The sequence below is a fragment of the Labrus mixtus genome, chromosome 2 (assembly GCF_963584025.1).
Source record: "Labrus mixtus chromosome 2, fLabMix1.1, whole genome shotgun sequence".
NCBI lineage: Eukaryota > Metazoa > Chordata > Actinopteri > Labriformes > Labridae > Labrus > Labrus mixtus.
This window is the reverse complement of record NC_083613.1, coordinates 19,426,091-19,442,551: the sequence shown is the minus strand read 5'-3', so window position 1 is coordinate 19,442,551 and position 16,461 is coordinate 19,426,091. Positions and strand designations below refer to the sequence as shown.

General features: G+C 39.0%; 1 protein-coding gene across 2 annotated transcripts; it reads left to right on the top strand.

Annotated features, from left to right (window-relative positions):
* The first annotated feature begins 2,039 nt into the window (after window positions 1-2,039).
* On the top strand, window positions 2,040-11,565 carry LOC132987818 (vascular cell adhesion protein 1-like). Of its 2 annotated transcripts, none has more exons than XM_061054755.1 (5): window positions 2,040-2,235; window positions 4,144-4,431; window positions 4,562-4,894; window positions 8,954-9,211; window positions 10,497-11,565. In XM_061054755.1, exons 1-5 carry the CDS (start codon window positions 2,163-2,165, stop codon window positions 10,655-10,657), a joined length of 1,113 nt encoding a protein of 370 aa, XP_060910738.1. In that variant the 5' UTR covers window positions 2,040-2,162; the 3' UTR covers window positions 10,658-11,565. The 2 variants fall into 2 exon arrangements, with proteins under 2 accessions (XP_060910738.1, XP_060910747.1); XM_061054764.1 differs by lacking the exon at window positions 10,497-11,565 and adding an exon at window positions 9,303-10,457 and having other exon boundaries at window positions 2,041-2,235.
* Window positions 11,566-16,461: the final 4,896 nt, after the last annotated feature.

The following is a 16,461-nucleotide window of genomic DNA, read 5'->3' as shown; positions in this document are numbered from 1 at the left end:
TTTTTGTCGTCAAGATATAAAAAACAATACTGCTGTATTTAAGTATTAGTTGCTTGATAGAATTTATTTAGTGGTTTCAGTCCCAATTTTTTGTTTGGCTCACATTGGCATGATTTCATAGAAAGAAAGGGCCTTTGTTTAATCAGAGCTGTTGATGTTGATAAGTCAAATACCAACACCAAAGAAAATAAACCATTGACACCGCCCTTCATGAAATCATCTTGCAAAAAGAAGACAATGGTGCTGAGTCTTAAGTAGAGCTTGGCCTGGGACCTGAAGGACCACAGACACCTCACTTGGTGATGTACAAAAAAGACAGCTACTGTGAACTGTAAGTGACAATTACTTAATTAATCAATAACTTTAAAATTGACACATACTACAAAAGCCTACATACATTAACTGTGCTACATAACAGATTTTTAAAACAGATTATATTTTGTCTCCCTGTTCCCCTGACTTAATCTTAAAGTTCCCCATTTCAGAAAAATCCAATCGTTGACTGTTTGGCTTATAGTTAGATGAAAGGATATAAACCATAGACTGTAAAAAAGTCTATGATATTAACCCCATCATGTGTCCACGTTAAAGCTAGAGCTACACTAAGCAACCATTTATCTAGATTTTGCATCAATTGTTCAGTCCAAAGTCAATAAAATCTTCCTACCATCTCTTTTAAAATGAAAAATGTTTATCATACAAATAAATCAGAATTTGCATAAATACACTTCGGTGTTTCTTTTTTGGCTGAAGCCCTGTTTTCAATTCACACAGGAAAGTATGTTTGATCAGGAGTTCCAAAGCTTAACCTACTCTTATTCATTTATTTTTAATCTTCCAGGCTACATTACAATGGCAAATTTAAAACATACAACTGCTTCATACGTTTTAACAATTAATAATGTTGTCATTTATTCATTTTGTTCAATGTCTTTTTTGTAAACTGTCTTCTGTAGTTTCTGTCTTGACAGTGATCGAGGGTTATGATTAGAGTAAACAGATTTGTTTAGAATTCATCTCTTGCTATTCATTCATTACTTTCAATATGTCTTTCTTCCTTTAAATTGAAGGATTGGTGTAGAAAACAGAGTTGAATGTAAGTCACAGTCAACAAAGTATTCACTTGATTTGGAAGCTTAACTAGTTTCATGTCACTGAGAACATTTCATGTAGTTTTTATCATTCTTATATTGAAAGCCTTTTATAGGTTGCCTGTTGATTACGAGGACAGTCTGGACTAGAATGTAATGTAGTCTTCAAAACGACACTGTCATGCCCCTCCGAGGAGAACAAACATATTCTCTTAATCTTTTATTCATTCAGCTTTCAGGCTGTTGAATGCTGACAGCTGTAATTGATTTATGTTCAGCTCCTGTACACTTAAGTCAACTGTTATCTGGAGTTGTTATTTGTAGTGTTTTTTCATGATCTGGCCTCAGCTTTGGAGATCTGTGCTTCTGCAGATCTATTGTCACTGCCAGGGTGTGTCTGTTATTTTTGTTTTGAAAGTAATTAGGTAGATTGTGAAACTAAATTGCCCCTCTTAGATAGGCCTAAATAAAGTTGTCTGAATCTGAAGCTAACATAGCTGCATTACTAGCCAATTTCTGAGCTGTACACAGAGTTATTACACTGACTGATCAGGCGACGGATACTATGGAGGACGAGATCTGATAGAAGTATAAATAAATAAATACTGGAATAAATAAATAAAAGAATGAATAAATAAATGTGTAAATAGATAAATGTAGAAATAAATTTAAGACATTTATTATTTATGTCCCATTTATTTACCAGTTTTTATTTATTTATTCACGCATTTATTTCTTTTTTATTCATTTTTTATTTATTTATTCCAGTATTTATTTATACATTTATTTATTTATACTTCTGTCAGATCTCGTCCTCCATACAGATCCTCCCTAGTCCTAAAAAAAAAGATCTAAGATGTACAGGAAACATTTTTTTCTCACATGTCCCAGTCCTTCCCACAAAACAGTGACGTGATTGTAAAAGCTACAGTAACCTCGGTCGTCTCAATAAAATTAAAAACAGGGAGTGGACTTGGGGGGGTTTGTCCAGCGCCTTAACTTTCACTCTTGTTCTCGCTCCAGGGTTAACCTTTCCGTTAATTTACCTCCAATACCACCAGGAAACACACAATGCTTTTCTGTGAAGTGATTTTTGTTTTGTCTTTGATGACATTTCTACTCGACTTCCACGCGTCGGGCTGTGGTAAGTTTTCAGAAATGTAATTTATCTGTTCGTCTGATCGTTTGCCTTCTGTTGTGCTTCCGGTAGACTTTCTATCAAACACGGTATCATAGGCTATTATTGCGTAGGCTATTTATATTCTTATCGCATGTTTCTTTTTATCAGATGAGGTAAAAATGGACAGTTGTTGCTTTCTGTCATTATTATCTATTCACGTCTTATCAAACGTTTTCTTTTATTCTTAAATCATTGTAGGCTCAAATTAGTTTTCTCATCCCCGTTAACCTGTTGCATAGTTAAGCAATAGCCTAGTTGTGACCGGATGTACATTTTAGACAAAATGTTTAGTGCAAATGATACTGTATTGACTTAAAACATATATTTTTCTTATAATCTGAATATTTTCTTAGCTTTCTGTCAGCTATGGGGCTCCTTAGTGTTTTTGTGCCCAGGCTTACTTAGCCATTGTTGATGTTGACCTAAAAAACAGAACCTATAGGCATTTATATCAAGTATGATAGGCTATATTTAGAAATAGGCCTACATTAAAAATGCAATGTAAAACTAAAGCATTTTGAGGCTTGTGCAGGTTTAGCAGGACTGCACTGTCTTTGTTTGCAGATGGATGAGATTGGCTGGAAACACCATGAGTAGACTACATAGGAAGAGCTATTCAAAGCTAATCAAATTTAGGGGCGGCTCACTTCACCATGTAAACTCGAGGAGCGGCTGGCTTGACCGCAGTGTGACTGTCTGTCTGTCAATCAACAATGTCCCGCCCCCTCTATGAATTAAACTCTTCTGTCAGTAAAACTTACTTTGATCATGTGTCACAGAATGAACACATTCTGTATTATGTTTGATTATGTATAAACCAAACTAAAGTTAGTCCAATGATGTCATAAAAAACAACAAAGGCTGCAGAGCCTGTATGTAGCTACAGCTGTGGGAACTCTGCAGGGCTAAAATAGAACAGAAACACAAGAACTCAAAGTCTACATGTTTTTAAATGAATGCATCACTGTGTGAAAATGTTCCTGATGAACATAAAAAGAGGACACATAACTAACTCCTAATTTCAAAGTGGTGAGGAAAACCTTCAAATTGTGCATAAACATCGATCAAATCGAGGGAAAGACATTTCTGTTGCTAAAGATGTTCTGGGTGGGAGACCTCCAGACCTCCTACAAAGATGTTTTTCAAATAGATTAAACTTGTCAGCGCAGTTTTTGTGCATTTAAAAACATTACAAAGGGAAATAAGTTTGGTTGAACTGGTCAGTAACTTACAAATTTGTCTAAAGAACAGTATGAAAAAAAAACGTGATGGGATTGGGATTTTGAAAAAAAAAAATTGTGATATGATATTTTTCCCATATCGCCCACCTCTAACCGGATGTACATTTTAGCAAAATGTTTAGTGAAAATGATACTGTATTGACTTAAAACATATCTTTTTCTTATAATCTGAATATTTTCTTAGCTTTCTGTCAGCTATGGGGCTCCTTAGTGTTTTTGTGCCCAGGCTTACTTAGCCATTGTTGATGTTGACCTAAAAAACAGAACCTATAGGCATTTATATCAAGTATGATAGGCTATATTTAGAAATAGGCCTACATTAAAAATGCAATGTAAAACTAAAGCATTTTGAGGCTTGTGCAGGTTTAGCAGGACTGCACTGTGTTTGTTTGCAGATGGATGAGATTGGCTGGAAACACCATGAGTAGACTAAATAGGAAGAGCTATCAGGAAGAAAAAAAACTGGCCTACATTAAAAGACCAGACAGAAACACTGTTATAACAACATAAGTTATGGTTGATAGACACTGAATGGCTTCTTAAATAAATATGAGCAAAATTACAGTTTTGGATTTAGACATTTGTTTTACATTCAGTTCTCAAATCTTCACTCTTCTTGTTTGTGTTACAGTTCTCAACTGTAAAGATAAACCTGTGTTCACTCCATCCCAGCTTGTCGTCAAGTATGGTGACCCAGCGTCTGTGATCTGCAATGCATGTCAGCAAGAATGCCTCAACGAATTATTTAACTTAGAGCATTCTGTGGGAAAGGCAACAATAAACGGAACCACAATTTCCTGGAATACTGATAACTTAACTGAATGGACAGCTCGTCTCCAGTGCTATTACAATAAGGCTGCTGAGAATGTTTCTGATCCTGATGTCCAGTGTTGTACCATCCTGCCCCTAACCTTATACAGTAAGTAAACCTGCTGATGAACTAAATGAACAGAATACTGTTGCTTGTGTGACAATTGTATCATTGAGAAACAAAATAGTATGCCTATTAATGTATTCAACCCAAGCTCTCTTTCTGTTTGTCTCCACAGAGCCCCCAGATAAGGTGTCCATCAGCTTTACTAACCACACCGGGCCATTGATAGAGGCTCATCCGTACACTCTGCAGTGTACAGTACATAATGTTGCTCCTGTTGAAAAAGTCAAGGCAATCTTCTACAGAGGACATTCAGTTGTTGGTCAAGTACAGGTTCTAAACAGTTATGTGAAAAAACCAATTACTCTTTCCTATACTTTGGACGTCGTCCCCCTCAAACGTGAAGATGGTGCTGCGTATTGGTGTGCAGCAGAGCTTGTCCTGGGACCTGAAGGACCACAGCCCCCTCCAGTGGTGATATCTCAAAACATGACTACCACTGTATACTGTGAGTCTGATAACAAAAATCTTCTTTTTCAGTTATGAAAAAAATAGATTTTCATCAATTTCTTGAATAATTATTGAAGCAATGGGTCACATGACTACTTGGTATGCAAAACCAGTTGTTTGTAATCATGACCCAGCATATTTTAATTACCCAACTCTGCATTCACATTTACAAACTGTAGAGTCTTGTCAAGTGTTGTCTAACTTTGATTTGTGGGCAACCATGTTGAATTCTCAAATTTGGCACTGTGGCTGTTGCCATCTTAGTTTTTAAGCAGGAAGTGACCATATTTGAACAAAGGGGTAAGATAGTCATTTCTACACTTATGTTCTAGTTAAGATCGGACATGGTAGCAAGTTCTCAATCACAAGCTAAACACGTTGTAGAGAATCATGAATTTTACTAACATTGAATCAGGAAATACCAAATGATCATCTCTCAGTGTTGAAGAAGACATGAAACGAGCAAATGAGACCATAGGTTTATTAAACCTAGTCAGAGGTAGTCTCATTTTTTCATAGAGTTACATTATACACTGACTTCTTCGGTCAATAGAAGAATGCAGGTTTGAGGCACGTCCACATTGGCATTGTGTTTAAGACACTGAGGCTTCATCCTCTTCTTTTGTACAGTCAAATGTTTGTAATACAATAATATGAACATATTTTGTATCGATCCGCAAAATAGCTATTGAATAGATCTGTTAACTGTAATAAACACAACGTTAATTTGGTGTCGAAACTATTCAACTCCCGGCGGACACACACAACAGCCTGCAGCCAGTCTCGCCGCACATACACAACAGTCTGTGCATGCGCCGCCCCAGTTCAAGGTTCACATTGAACAAACATATTTACCGTAAGTCACATGGTAAGAGAGAAATACAAGCTAACAATCTCCCTATACTTTAAACAAAAAACATAAAATATCCATTTTCAACACTTCAAGTTATTCCAAAAGAAATGTATAGTTTGACCATAGACAAAAGGTTTGTTGAGTTGAATCCCTGAAACTTAACTCATTAAACAAAGTCATAACAGAGTCTTTAGAACAGTGTCCACAGTCCTTCACTTAGTGCTTTCAAGAGCACCAAAGCTGCTCTTTTTGTTAGACAGTCAGCAACCAGAGCACCTTCTTGATTTTCTTGCTTTCAATGAGCTCTTTTATACTGCTTATGTCCAATCTGAGTCATTTCTGTTTTGTTGACTTCAGAGCATCAAAGAGAGTGATTGTCTGTCACACAGACCAAGGGAGGAACATTCAGTCCAGTATTTCCAGTAGTGAGCTCAGAAAAGAGAGTGCCTAAGAAAATGACACTGTCTATTCCATCTGACATAGCAAGAGTTTCACCTGCAAGTGTGCTACGTACCACACGTCTTATTCTTTTAGACTGCCAACAAAGAGGGGAAAACTTTCCTTCTTCTCCCATTAGAGCAATAAGAACTCCCCCTTGTGTACCGCCATCTGGAAGATTTCCCAGAGAGGCATCACTGAAAACAATAAGGTTCAAAGCATCATCGTTACCCAAATGTTAAAACTTTAGGGTCACCTTTTCAGACTTCAGCTTACGGATTACTTTATTTACTTCATGAATAGATTGCACTGTAGCATTTTTGGTGTTAGAGGCCAGACTACAAGCATCAAACATCACATCAGGTCTGGTCTGTCTAGCAACCCGTAGGATTTGTCCTATTTTAGATATAAGCTGCTCTTTCTCAGTTTCGTTAAGAGGGGCATCTCTCTGTGTGGCACGTGCTGCTGGCATGTGAAGAGGTTGCAGGTTTTCAATGTAGCTGTGCTGATGCACCTGTACCTCACTATGAACAGTGACAAAATCAATCCCCACATAGCAGAAGTTTTCATGCTCCTCACGTCCAACATGGAATGTAGACTTCAGCTGAGGAACAACTTCTGTTGTAAAGTGCTGTGAGCCTGCCCATAGAAAATCATCTACATGGCATGCAAGTACTCCAGTAACCTTACACTGCTCATCCAACCAATAGAAAACTGCTGGATCCACATGTGACACTCTACCACCTGTCTTCAGCATGATTTCTTTCACTTTGTTGTACCAGTACAGTGATGCATCAGTAAGACCATATACATTATTTTTAATTTCCATAGGATACCATCTTTTTTTGCCTCTGGAGGAGGGTGGATATAAATATCCCTAGGCAGCTCCATGCCTTGCAAGAATGCAGATTTGATGTCCATTGAATGTATTTGCCACTGATTTTGACAGATAACAGCTAGTTTAGTTGGTTTTCAATTTGCAATCTCTTTTTGAATCACATCAAAACACAGAGGAGGAGAATCGTCTGCAGGAGAAAGAGACACGTGACTCTGCTGCCACCTAGAGGACTCTGCAGGTTACTGCTATAACCCCCTCTTTAGTTCAGATTCTGTTTTAACGTTAGCTGTCATCTAACAGGAGTTAGTTAGTTGCGGCGCACTAGAAACGACTTCTCCCCACAGCACTTAAGACCAACATAGCTACTTGATATGACAGTTCGTACCATTTAACAAGTGATGAGTGCAGGTATACATCATACAGCAATCTCTTTCGAGGCTCAGTAGCACATAGAAACTTTTTTGAAAGTTGGTCTTCCAGAGGCTGAGAGCGGTGTTCAGCACTCCCCATCCTAAGTGATTCTGAAGCGCATGTTGGGGAATCTTTCTGCAGCTCTTTGATATTAAGCTCTTCAAAACCTCTGGCTACAAGGCGAGCTTTCGGTACAATACCCTTAGCAGTGTCTTTGAGACTACAGACCCACCTGGTGGAAATATCCTTTTGACCTGCATCTTCCACTTCATCAAATACATCATTTTTGTGCCAGTTATTTATTTCCTCTTGTTTAGCTGCGCCAAAAGAGATGTCTTTGGTTATAAGAACATCTGCCTTACTGACTTCTGATTCAATGTTGAGACTATCAACATTTGACACATCAACTGACTCCTTTTGTCCATTGCTGCCATCGGGCTCAAGATATTGCAGGTTATACCAGTTTTTTGTGCTTACCTGTAGCTTTGCCAGCTCTGCCTAAAACTCTGGCTCTATGTAAGACACCATCATCTCTGCTCTTAAATGTTACAGTTTGTCCTGTTTTGAGCCTTTTTTCATTTTGCGTTGTAGTAGGATGCATAACCCTTGAATTAATTTCCTCATCACTGGTGTTGTCTTGAGTTTGTGTCATAATGGGTGTTTGTACTTCACCTGTGTTCACTGCACTGGTGCTTTCCTGATCGTTGTCTGTATTCTGCTCAATATCTGCGGCATTATTAGCAATGCTATTATCCCTTCCTGTCTTTCTATTTGCATCATCTTGTACAGTTTCTTTAACCTGATCCTGTGCGGTTACCTTACATAACCTAGAGTGATGTACTCTTATAAGAATTCCCCCATGTCTCACAAATACAACAGATCCATCCTGACCAATAACCACCCCAGGTCCCTTCCATTCTGCACAGTCTGCTATTTTGTAATATATCTTGTCCCCTGTTTCATATTTGTCATCTGTAGGTCTAAGCTGCTTGCGGAGTGTTCTTCTTATCCTTTCTGAGCACTTGGCTTCTGTGAATGCTTTCCTAGAAGCATGCAGAGCTGATATGTGTTCCCCTACCCTTGTAATTCAGTAGTACCCTCTAGAGCAGGCGGTTTATCAACTAGAACAGAGGGAAGGTTAGGATTCTGTCCAAATACCAGTTGATGTGGACTCTAACCATGAACATTAAGCATGCTGTTCTTCGCCATAAGAGCCCAGTCCAGAGCAGTGTCCCAGCTGCATCCATTTTCTCGTTTCACCTTCTGGATGATCTCTGTGAGTGTGTGGTTGTGTCTTTCCAGTAGCCCATTGCTCCAAGGACTGTATCCTGCTGTCGTTTTTTACCTCGATGTTGAAGTTTTCAGCCATGTCTCTCATTTCTTGTTGAGGTATCCTCCCACACTGCTCCTTTATAACTCATTGTATATGTGTTTAAATTAATATGTATACATTTTAAAATTGCTCCCATTTAATCCTATGACGTGTTATGTTTCACCCACATTTTGTTAAAACACAGACGCGCCTAAGCTACAGGTGTCAAAACATCCAGGGTTGATCACCATCAATGAAGGAAACCAGCTAAAACTGGATTGCTCGTCTGATGGAAACCCGAGCCCCTCATACAACTGGACGCTTCCATCGGGTAGCCTTCACCCCTCCTGGAGCAGCATCCTCACTTTTGAATCTGCAGCTGCTGAACATGAGGGCATGTACACCTGTACTGTCAGCAACGGCTATTGGAACTTCACTGAGGAGTTTCATGTGAAAGTCCATGGTGAGTTTTACATTTTTACATGTCCTCTCTTCAGTGATGTGATTGTTAAATGAAATAAATCAGAAATACTGAAAAGCCATGTTACTTTCAGGTGAGAACATGACAGCAGAAGGGATCATTGCATAGATCACGTTCACACAGTAGCCATTTTCTTCTGACATTCTGCTCAGATTGGTTAATGCTGCATCATGGATGACTGGCATAAATGGTCTAGCTAAACTCTAACATACAAAACAAGTCATATCTGTAAATGGGCTCATTGTGTTACAGTCCTAGCACTCTATTTTCTTCCTTAGTCTAAATGTGTGACAGGTGTCTTGGCATGCCCCTTTGATTTGCTGATCATTAGTGACAAATTAATTCAGCCTACAAGCCACCGACTTCTGACCAATGTCACAACTGTAGTGTTAGACTGTAGAGATGATAAAAAAAGAATTGATCTTCTCTTAACTTCACAATCTATTTTACTGAACACTGTGAAGTCTAATACATACAATAGTTACAATTATCAAGATGCTAATTCTGTTAGCCTGTTAATGACAATTTCCATTATGTTTAAGAATCAGGTGTACATCCCTTTCCATCTGCCAGAAAGATCCACCACCCTGGGAAAAATGCACCAGCTGTCAGTAGTCGTTATATTGACTTATTGCTGGGTTCCAGGTTTCTGATTGAATAGATGTTAGAAATCTAAGAAAGCCTCATCATTTCCCAACTTCCAAACCAGGGGGCTTGAAAAATTAATGAATATACAGTATGATAACCCATTAGTATCTATCAAACAACAGCTAAAGTCATTATTCTGACAGTGCATCCTTTTTAAAAATGTTTTAAATATTTCAGGGAAAACTTCACTTTGTAAGGTTGTTAAAAATGTGATACTTTGATACTTTTTGATTCCATGTGTTTTGAAACACTATTATTTTAATCATAGATAGTATCGAAAAGTACCAAAGCTTAAAAAAAAAAGACAGATCTTCAGTCACATTTTAACACACAGCTGCCAAGAGCTGAAGAGAGAGAGTACTGCCATTTCAACAGTGTGCAAGAGTTTTGCTGCAATTTTTAGTCATTAAAAACGAGAAATTCCCCAAATTTGGGTGCATAGGACTTCTGTGACTGTTGCTGTGGTATGGAAACAGGTTGTTTAAAATCTGATATCGTGGCATCAGTGGAACCTCTGTGTTGTGGCTGTTTTTGTTGAATAACGTTTAATCCCCCCCCCCCCCCCCCCCCCCCCCCCGCCCTCACCCCCCTTTTTTTTTTTTTACCCATCTCTTCACAGCCAACAACACCGTATACATTATAGTTGGTATTCTATTTGCTGTTGTTCTGCTTGTCATCATTGGTGTTATCATATGGACCTGCTACTACAAAAACGACCTGATTTTGAGCGTTTGCCGCTTTCGCCGCTCACCACATTCTGCCGTGCCCACCGTAGAGTGAAGAGTTGTAAGTCAAGAGGCTCCCCTGTGGCTGAAGCAAACCATGAGCCACAACTTCACCTGTTTGAGCCTGGTGAGCAACCTCTTCTACATCTCCCACTCCCCCTTGTCCTGTTCTCTCTTTGTCATGTATTTAGATCAAATGTCTTTATTTGTCTTCAGACAATTTGTCTATCCTCAGCACTGAATGAAAAGAAAATAACTTGCTCTATTCACACTGAAACGTAACTTTTGGTAAAGCTCAGTTGAAAACTGTGTTCACTGTTTAAGGAGGGATGTACATAGTTTAGAGTATTTTGTGAATTGGTGAGTGAGTGAACATTTCTTAGCTCATATCTTCTGATCCGGTTTATCAGATAACTTATCTGACACAGCAGGGTTATGCTGTCTTTTTATGTTCCAGTCAGACTGAATAATGACATCTCTCTTTCCGTGTCTGTAGTGGTCAGTTCATTTGTTTCTAATAACGATAAAAGACAGGTCACATGATTTTTAACTGCTCTTTTCAGCAGGCCACTATATGTTTTATCAAACATTATTCATATTGGATAAAAGGGCATTGGTGAAAGACTATTTTCAGCTCCAGGGTAATATATATTTGATGTTATTACACCGGCTATGTCTACATTCTCCTAGTATTGGTGTAAACTTTACAGATTTGAGTTTAAGTAACTACTTGTTAGTTTGTTTGTTAATAGTTTGGTAAAATGGAAAGACGCTGTTTAAGTTGAGATGTTCACTCTTAACACATTAAAACAGGTTTCTTATGTGAACTGATATGAGGTAAACCTCAAGAGTGAAAATGGTCTATAAATACAGTTGTTTAGATCCAAAACAACTTGAGAAAATGTGTAATATTGTCCACTGCCAAATCTCAATCAATTTCAATATAAAGTGAAAGTGCTGTTATAGAGGACACATTATACCCCTTTTGTACCTTTTCAAACAGTCCCCTGTGGTCTAAATGAAACATCTGTGCTGTGCTTTGGTCAAAATATAACATGAATCAAGCACCAGAGGAGGTTTGTGACCCTGTATGAACCAGCTCTCTCAGAGCGCTCCGTTTTGGGGTGTGTGTCTCTTTAAATGCAATGAGCCCTCCCTGAGTTTTCCTAGTCTACCAGCTGATGTGAGTTATATATTCTATTTGTTGTTGTGTTTTGTTGCTTAGCTAGTTAACTGTATTCTATGATTTTATTTTGAAAGCTCAGGTATTGGTGAAGCCTAAAAAGAAAAATGGGTAGGACTAATTTTTTTCACTTCATCCTACACCATTTTCCAACATGGACTTAAAGAAAATACACAACAAAATGAAGTTCTCATTGTTATTTTCTTTGTCTGTTTGTATATTTTCTTTGCTATTTTTAATATGTTTTTAATAAATATAAAATGTGAAATGAAAGAAAAACGTGTAATGCTATAATTATCAACAACTGTTGTGCATCTTGGCCAATATGAAAGTTCCCATAAACAAAGTGTAACTGTTTGTGATTCTTACTGTTTAGTTTCATCACTCTGAAGGACTTTATTCCTAGAGGTGCAGGAAGTGTATTGTTATTATGTGAAATTATATAAGCTTGATTTTGTGTGTGTGTGTGTGTGTGTGTGTTTATACAACACTGTAGTGATGTGCTCGCTTGAATAAAATACTAAGCTCCAAAATGTATTGTTTATTTTATTATGTGAATAAGTGAAAACCCTTTGTACAAACAATAGCCTATATTCAGTGTCTTTAAGAGATATTGTAAGTAATTTAAAGTAATTACAATGGCATTGAACTAAAATGGAGCTCAGCGTAAGTTCAGACAGGAAGACTGGTTATATTCTTTCACAAATTCATTCATCCTTTCACTTCAACCTAAACTACTTCCTCTGTCTACCTGCTCTGGTGATCAGCTCATAATGGGCGTTTATTCTTTAAGTACGGTAATTAACCAACCAGATTCGGGCACAACCTCTCTCAACCAATCATCCTGCTGCGGCAAAATGCTAAAACAGTTCTCTCTCTACCACAGTCATTTCAGGGCAACCACTGCAAACACACACTTTACCAATACATTCATTCGGGCAGTGGTAGCAATAGCTTAGCTGCAGAGTCAGCTCAAAAAGGAGAAAGTAATCTCCACTCATTCACGTTGTCAGCCTCACGGGAATCAGCAGGTCACGCCGGTGCAGGAAGCAGCCTGATCATCTAAGCTATCTGCAGTCTCTGGTCATCTCCAAGCTGTCTGTCACAGTGTCCGCACTCCAATTAATATCCCCGTCTCAGCGTCCCTCACGATTACAGACAGGTTGCAGTCTGCGTCAGGTTCAATTTACAGTGAAACCACACAGCTTCTGGTCTCCGCTGCTTGGTAGCACAGGTGAGCAAACATCATCGCTGTTACCTGCGGTCTCAGGTAAAAAAAAGGGGGAAACTCCCCGATACCTTTACTTGTTACGATAGAAAGGCTATCACTATGTTTGGCACTGACTAAGTAGACTATTATTTATGATGAACTAGGGGAATTAGGATCATGAGGAAGGTTTTGAGTAATCCACATTTACTCGAGTACCAATAAATAAAGAACCTTAATTCAAAGCTCTTTAGTAAGTTACTTCTAATCATTGTACAACAGGCATAAATTGACTGTATCAGGAGTTTAAAGGTCCCATATTATGCTTTTTCTGGTTTTATATGCCCTTTAGTGTGTTTTCCAAGTGTCCTGTGCATGTTTAGGCACATCTATGTGCAAAAGTTCAAAGTCAGCGGAAATGCGGCTTCTCCTACGTCCTCCTGTTAGCTGTAGCATTAGCTGCATGTAACGCTCACTTTTAGCCCCCCTCGATAAAAATTTGTCAGTCAGACGTCATTGTCAGTGTGAGATCACTGATCTAAGTCCATTGGCTCGTTGTGGCAAGCCCTGCAGCTCATGTTGAAATTTCAGTGCTGAGCAACTGACCAATAACGACAGAGCGGATCGGCAGACCAATCAGAGCAGACTTGGCCCACGTGGGGTCTAACAGTGTGGGCTCAACAGAGTGTAGCTGACTGACTCAGAGCGTAGAGGGAGCAAGGAGGAGCAGTACATGAAAACACACTTTTTTTCGGACTTTAGCTATTGTGAACGTACAAAAGTAGGTACATAGATTACATACAGTACAGACCAAAAGTTTGGACACACCTTCTCATTCAAAGAGTTTTCTTTATTTTCATGACTATGAAAATTGTAGATTCACACTGAAGGCATCAAAACTATGAATTAACACATGTGGAATTATATACTTAACAAAAAAGTGTGAAACAACTGAAAATATGTCTTATATTCTAGGTTCTTCAAAGTAGCCACCTTTTGCTTTGATTACTGCTTTGCACACTCTTGGCATTCTCTTGATGAGCTTCAAGAGGTAGTCACCTGAAATGGTCTTCCAACAGTCTTGAAGGAGTTCCCAGAGATGCTTAGCACTTGTTGGCCCTTTTGCCTTCACTCTGCGGTCCAGCTCACCCCAAACCATCTCGATTGGGTTCAGGTCCGGTGACTGTGGAGGCCAGGTCATCTGGCGCAGCACCCCATCACTCTCCTTCTTGGTCAAATAGCCCTTACACACCCTGGAGGTGTGTTTGGGGTCATTGTCCTGTTGAAAAATAAATGATGGTCCAACTAAACGCAAACCGGATGGAATAGCATGCCGCTGCAAGATGCTGTGGTAGCCATGCTGGTTCAGTATGCCTTCAATTTTGAATAAATCCCCAACAGTGTCACCAGCAAAGCACCCCCAAACCATCACACCTCCTCCTCCATGCTTCACGGTGGGAACCAGGCATGTAGAGTCCATCCGTTCACCTTTTCTGCGTCGCACAAAGACACGGTGGTTGGAACCAAAGATCTCAAATTTGGACTCATCAGACCAAAGCACAGATTTCCACTGGTCTAATGTCCATTCCTTGTGTTCTTTAGCCCAAACAAGTCTCTTCTGCTTGTTGCCTGTCCTTAGCAGTGGTTTCCTAGCAGCTATTCTACCATGAAGGCCTGATTCACACAGTCTCCTCTTAACAGTTGTTCTAGAGATGTGTCTGCTGCTAGAACTCTGTGTGGCATTGACCTGGTCTCTAATCTAAGCTGCTGTTAACCTGCGATTTCTGAGGCTGGTGACTCGGATGAACTTATCCTCCGCAGCAGAGGTGACTCTTGGTCTTCCTTTCCTGGGGCGGTCCTCATGTGAGCCAGTTTCTTTGTAGCGTTTGATGGTTTTTGCGACTGCACTTGGGGACACTTTCAAAGTTTCCCCAATTTTTCGGACTGACTGACCTTCATTTCTTAAAGTAATGATGGCCACTCGTTTTTCTTTACTTAGCTGCTTTTTTCTTGCCATAATACAAATTCTAACAGTCTATTCAGTGGGACTATCAGCTGTGTATCCACCTGACTTCTGCACAACACAACTGATGGTCCCAACCCCATTTATAAGGCAAGAAATCCCACTTATTGAACCTGACAGGGCACACCTGTGAAGTGAAAACCATTTCAGGTGACTACCTCTTGAAGCTCATCAAGAGAATGCAGAGTGTGTGCAAAGCAGTAATCAGAGCAAAAGGTGGCTACTTTGAAGAAACTAGAATATAAGGCGTATTTTCAGTTGTTTTACACTTTTTTGTTAAGTATATATTTCCACATGTGTTAATTCATAGTTTTGATGCCTTCAGTGTGAATCTACAATGTCAATAGTCATGAAAAGAAAGGACACTCATTGAATGAGAAGGTGTGTCCAAACTTTTGGTCTGTACTGTATACGAACCCCAAAAAGGGCATAATATGGGCTCTTTAAGACTTTCACGTTCACTCAGGGTAGTTCTATGTATTTTCTTCATTTAACCAGGAAAACGTCAGCCAGTCATTCTAATAGGCTAATTGTAGAAAAGGCCCCAAAGTTACATGTTAAGGCTTTTGCTTTATGTTAAAATAGTGTTTGATTCCTGTTCAGTTTAATGTGATGATATTGTGCTCAATAGGGGAGAGGTGTCACCTGCTGGTCATATAGTGAATTACATCATGTAGTAATGAGCAGTGTGCATCAGTCGATGACAGATGAGCCATCAGTGTGCAGAGTAATTACTTCATAAGTTGGTTGTGCGTGAATGAAAAGAGTGAGTACTTACCTGAAGTCTTATATGTGACATTGTGTGTTCTTTAATGTTGAGGCGAAGTTGTTAACTCCCGCGGAGCCGGAGTTTAGAGCTTAGTGGTTCGGCGTATTCTGGAAATGCTAATTAGCTGACGTCACGGCCCCGACATGCTTGCTAACTGTCCCCCGGCTTAGTTGGAGCCACACAGTAGTTGAAAAAGAGTCATGTCGAATTCATTACATGTTTGTGCTTAGCCTACCTAGTGCTAATTCTTTCCCGTGTTAATATTAATGTTATTTTAGTTGCCTGTTAGTTACAAGGTTTGCTAAGTGTTGCTCCCTGCACGAGAAGGAAAGTTTGATGTCCGTGCTTCACAATAAAAGCATCGTAGTATTTTTTTTACCGTGCTTCACAATAAAAGCATCGTAGTATTTTTTATAGGGGAACGATTGTATGACTGTTAAGCCTACGATCGCCTTTCTGTGTTTAATACTTTAGGTTAAAGAGACATGTAGCTTACCTTTATTTATTTACATATTATAACCTATTACATTACTGTATAGTGTTTTGTATGTTATAGAGGTAAGATGAAGCATTCAGATTTGTGTTCCTTAAGTATATATTCTGCTATTCTTTTTCTTATAGAAAACCACAACAAGACCCAATACTCTGTCATATTGAATGGCCACTGAGATGCCTGT

Bases quoted from the DNA above. Each gene is read 5' to 3' on its own strand.
- LOC132987818 (XM_061054755.1), top strand. From the start codon at position 2,163: ATGCTTTTCTGTGAAGTGATTTTTGTTTTGTCTTTGATGACATTTCTA. The intron at 2,236-4,143 runs GTAAGTTTTCAG...TTTGTGTTACAG, and splicing joins CTTCCACGCGTCGGGCTGTG to TTCTCAACTGTAAAGATAAA. The intron at 9,212-10,496 runs GTGAGTTTTACA...ATCTCTTCACAG, and splicing joins GTTTCATGTGAAAGTCCATG to CCAACAACACCGTATACATT.